Genomic DNA, 4967 nt, shown 5'->3' on the forward strand with positions numbered 1-4967 from the left:
CTGAGTATGTCATCCAGATACTTAGATACTTCCTACAGTACTTTATTCCCCTAAATGGAGACTCTTACAATTCGAACTCAAGACCTCGGGGACAAATAGCCATTGTTCCTATGAGTCGCTACTATTAAGCAACTTCAAATTGCGGAAGGCTCCATGTGGGGGGAATAAAATACAGAGGGGTATTTAAGTTTGTGGGTGACATGCTCAATATATTTATAAACTCGAAGGGTCGCATATCAGAGCTGGGGTCTTACAATACAAATGGAACCCATCGTATATTAGAATTTCAAGACAGGGGCAACAAAACTACAACATAAAGTCTCAGATTAAGTACTCAAATAATTATGTACTCATAATTAACTCATGTGATGTATTGCAACAAAAATATTTGTATGATTAACTCAATTCAAATTAACAAGATAAACTAAAATAAAAGATCCTGTGAACTAATAGAAATGCACCCTTTTCTTAGCATTGGCTATTTAGGCTCTTGAATGAGAACATGTCACACTGTTAAAGAATAAAACATTCAATAAACAATATGACATTGCTTTATATCATGTTTCAAAATTGAGCTAAGCTTTACCCATCTTCTTCATGTTTACCTTCAACCACTTCAACAAGCCTTCCACAAATCCACTTTCTAGTTACTGCAGGTGATGTTCTAGATAGTGTTTCTTCGTCTTTAATGGACTGAATTGCCACCACAGTTGAAGAAGTGTCTGTTCCGTATTCGCTGCTCAGATCCTCTTCTGTTTCTGTTTCTGTTTCTGTTCGTTGGTTTGATGGACTCAATTCGGTTATAGAGTTGTTCAAACTGAAAGGGAAGGAAGAACGGCCATTGGTACTTGATATGTAAAGTTCATGATCACCACCATTGAGTAGCTTCTCCGACAAAAATTCGCTAAAATCTTCAGGGAAATTGTTGTCGCTCGATGATAATGTTTTGTGTCCATTTACTTGTGGCATGTGTGATTGGTTTGGAACTTCAGGTGCTGAACCATTTTCACAATCGATTTCACTAAAAGCAACAGAAGGAACATTGTTATCAGGTATCTCTTGAGTGTCAATGCATTCAAGTGACTGAATAGCTTCAGCTATAAGCTTTCTGGTTTCTATCAGGGAAGCTTGTGCCATGGGACTCTTCATCGCGGCAACCTCGAGTGCCTTGGCGGCTTTCTCAGCTTCAGCAATCAATAGTCTGCACATAACATATTATTTCATGAATGGGAACCAAATAAAGTAAACATGTAATTCTATGAACTAATCTCAAAAGTGAAGCAGAAGTGTCCACTGTTCAGTTCATCTACCGTGATGACAGAAATGGTGAGGTCATTAACCTCAAAGTAAATCGAAAAGGGTTTCGTATACTTCAAGAAAAGAAAAAAGTTTATCAGAAGTACAAAATTTTAATTTTAGGTGAAATTTGGAAAAAGAACACAACAAAAGAAAATTATATATTACATTCTGCCATTGACCCATAGTGGTGAAAATTGAGTTTACCTTGCTTGTGCAACGGCTTGAGCGTGTTCGGTTTCTGCAGCAGCTCTCTGTGCTCTAATGTTCTTTATCATCTGAAGTTTAGAATTAACCAAAGGATCCTTATAGGCAGGGGATTTGCTTTTTTTTAACTGGATAGGATAAACAACTTTTGGGCTATTCTTAACATTATTAGTGCTAGTTTTAGTATCTTTTTTCCTTATCGGTTGGGTTCTAACACTTGGCCTTCTAGGTTTCCTTTCCGCTCCAGCTTCACTACCATGATACTTGGCCAACGCAGAGACAACTCTTCCACGGTATTCCTGTTTTAACAGAAAAATAAGTAGGTCAGGAAACAGGAACCCAGCTAAACTCCCTAACCAGACGAGAAAGTTAAAGCTCAAAAAGAAATAATTTCAAGATTCAGTTCGAGCTGCCGAAGTTCCAAGATCTGTAATTAATGGAGGCATCTTGTTGACTGGGAGGAAAAGCAGCAAGGGAAACAAGAAAACAATAGGTCCTAAAGAGAGAAAAGTAGCACAATGGAAAAAACTCGGGAAAAATGCTAAAAATCTGCTTGGATCTAAATCATTTGGCGCAATGAGTAATTTCAACATGAGGAACGGTGGAAGTAAATCCCACCAAAAAGGGTGGAGCAAACACATACCTATCTACATATTTCCATATTTGCAGAAAAATCGAGAAACTGGTCAACATAAAATGATTGTACAGCTAAAACAAAAGTAGAAGAAAAGGTTTGTCTCACAACACATGAAATCACAAGGAGCTTAATAAGAAAAGGTTAGCAATGGTATCACACTATCAATAACTATTAAGTCATTGAACATAAAAGTCTAAGAACTTAAATGCTAGAAACACTATGTCTTTAAGATAGGGAGAGTTATGAGAATTAAAAACGATCAGATTACAGGATCAGCCCATTTTGAGTAGGTATGCTATCAAAATAAAAACAAATCCACAGCGTTAACTACTTTGAATTCAATCACAAGCAACTAATAGTTTTTTATTTCATGAGACTCTATGAATGTGCTAACCGAGTGCAAGATCTGGCATACATTTAGACATTTAGTTGCTACAAAAACCATAAACCACCTAGCTTCACAGTATTAACATATACACTTACAGGATCAGCCCATTTTGCCGAGATGGCTGCCGCAATTTTCCTTCTCTGTTCAGGGGATTTCGGAGCTCTTTTTCTACCTGGCGTCCTAACCATTTGTTTCCTTTGTTCAACACTGTCCAACCACTCCTGTTTCAGCTGTTCATCCAAGGCTTTATAGGAATTCCATTGCAGCTCTTCCTGACCAATGTAGCCTTGTCTAGAAGCTTCTGCAATTAAATTCTGCCATTCAAAGCAACACGTCTCCTGTACCAACTTCTTTCCACGCTTCCTTTGCCATCTCATTCTCACTCCAACGCTTATCTTCAGCCTTGTTTCTGTACTGTGCAATCAATAAGAAAGGACAGGTCTATTAAAATTCTTCGGGTACAAGAACTAATCAAACAAAGAAGCAACAATTTATTAGTAAAGACAGTTGTCATGGAATAGCTATACTTACGTTTGTGCATGCCCGAGACTAACCAACTTCATTTTGACCTGCAATTCCAAATTTTGTTAAGATAATTTAATAAAACTATGCATGTCAAAAGTGAAAAATCCAATCAACAGTCATGTCCTCATCTACACCTAATTAATCATAGATTATGTAACCACTAGTCCTGGTTAAGAATTGCTATTAGAAAACAATAACTTACTAAGAAACTATTCAGTGACACTAGACACAAATAGGATAAGCTAACTTTTGAGTGTAGGATATTTTGTCCTTTGAAATACTCAATCCGGCTAGACAAGCAGCTCAAGATGAACTAGAAAAAGCTTCAGTAAGTTCATTACTTTGAATTTTGAAAACAGTGGCCCTAGCAGTGAATTCATCAAAGAACCTTTTTTTATACTTTAGAAAAAGGAGCTAGTGTTAACATGTTACATCAAAATGCTTGTAATGGTTTACCAATATGGTCTTGGTCTAGTGGTGTAAGGTCTCGCTAGATCCCCAGGATGATCAAAAGGTTAAGGGTTCGATTCTTGAGAGCGACACTTGTTGGGAGGGGCAACCACGCACCCCGAAAGGGATTAGTTCCTTACCCAAAAGGCTGAAAAGATACCCTTGGTAGTAACAAAAAAAATTTGTAATGGTCTATTGAGATATATGAACATCAAGATTATTACTTTTGAATTGTTGTTGTTCACTTGTTACTTATAAAACGAACGTGATGTTTAACTTGGTGCTGTGAGTAGGACTAGGACTTATAATAGGAAATGAATATGGTTTTCATCTGTCTTCTTTCCTTGAGATTTAGTCATTTGCAGTACTTTTCCTATTAAGCTTAATTTCTTAAAGCCCGAGAAGTTCTAAAATCTGAAAAGTAATTCTACATGATAGGTTTTATATCAAATTAAAAAAATGGATATTCTTGTGAACTTAATATCAAAATCTTCTTCAGCAAAGACATAAAAATATTCTTACATGACATCACCTTAGGATTCTGCATCGCGATCCTTGTTCTTTCCTTGATTTTCTGCAACGTTTCTGCATACAAATTAAAAATTAGGGCTAATGTTGGTTTGGAACACAATAAAGCAAAGATTGAAGTACAAGTGAGGCAAGCAAGAATAAGGATTTAGTTACCAGGACTATGCTTTCTTCCTTTGTTCCACGGCGTGTTTCCTTTATTCGCTTTTGAAATCCTCATTCTTCTCAACTTCTCCCTCTCATCAACTTTTCCCGATTCGTCATCAGAAAACTCAAGCATAACCCCTGGCAGGCCAGGATTTCGAGCCGACTCCAAGTCCTTGGATACCATAAAACTATTTTCTTTAGCAGAAGTCAAACTCTTTGGTTCAAAAGTAGCAACTGCCTTAATAAGGAACCTACTACTACCCCTTTGAAAATCAACACCCCTAACATTGAAGTTCTCCCTTTTAAGCTTCTCCAATGATTTCCATGGACAAGGAATGCACTGCTCATTACAAAATGCAAATGAAACTGATGACCCTTTACCATGATATAGCATTGGGAACCTTAAGAGCTGTGTATTTCTTATCTCTGCTAACAACAACATTAAACAAGAAAAAACATCATTATCATCTATAAAGCAATATAAAGGGCATGTGAACAATAACAATTAACACACCAATTAACATTAAAGATAAGATTTTGAGAAATGTTCAAAAACTAAACATGGTGAGATTCTAATGAGAGAATAAAAAACTTAATGGAGGAAAGTAAAAAGATACCAAACAAAGGCATGGAAGCTCATTCAGTAATTTAAACAAACATGTAGAGTGGATAATAAGTTGGTGGTGAAGACATATCTTAGTTTACTTACTATGTTGTTTGTTGAGAAAAAAGTGATACTATGTATAAACAAATATGAAGACCACACAAACACAAACATGATAACGTTAA

The 4967-nt window shown here is 36.4% G+C and overlaps 1 protein-coding gene across 2 annotated transcripts; it reads right to left on the reverse strand.

Moving 5' to 3' along the window:
- Positions 374–4967, reverse strand: LOC109345749. Of its 2 annotated transcripts, none has more exons than XM_019584934.1 (7): positions 4796–4967; positions 4188–4607; positions 4036–4088; positions 3060–3097; positions 2624–2942; positions 1504–1802; positions 374–1201 (listed from the first exon to the last, which is right to left on the reverse strand). In XM_019584934.1, exons 1-7 carry the CDS (start codon positions 4806–4808, stop codon positions 583–585), a joined length of 1761 nt encoding a protein of 586 aa, XP_019440479.1. In that variant the 5' UTR covers positions 4809–4967; the 3' UTR covers positions 374–582. The 2 variants fall into 2 exon arrangements, with proteins under 2 accessions (XP_019440479.1, XP_019440480.1); XM_019584935.1 differs by having other exon boundaries at positions 4188–4604; positions 4796–4966.

This window comes from Lupinus angustifolius, chromosome LG04 (assembly GCF_001865875.1).
Source record: "Lupinus angustifolius cultivar Tanjil chromosome LG04, LupAngTanjil_v1.0, whole genome shotgun sequence".
Lineage (NCBI taxonomy): Eukaryota > Viridiplantae > Streptophyta > Magnoliopsida > Fabales > Fabaceae > Lupinus > Lupinus angustifolius.

Bases quoted from the DNA above. Each gene is read 5' to 3' on its own strand.
- LOC109345749 (XM_019584934.1), bottom strand. The intron at 4,089-4,187 runs GTAACTAAATCC...ATTTGTATGCAG, and splicing joins AGGAAGAAAGCATAGTCCTG to AAACGTTGCAGAAAATCAAG. The intron at 2,943-3,059 runs GTAAGTATAGCT...TTGATTGCACAG, and splicing joins AGTCTCGGGCATGCACAAAC to TACAGAAACAAGGCTGAAGA.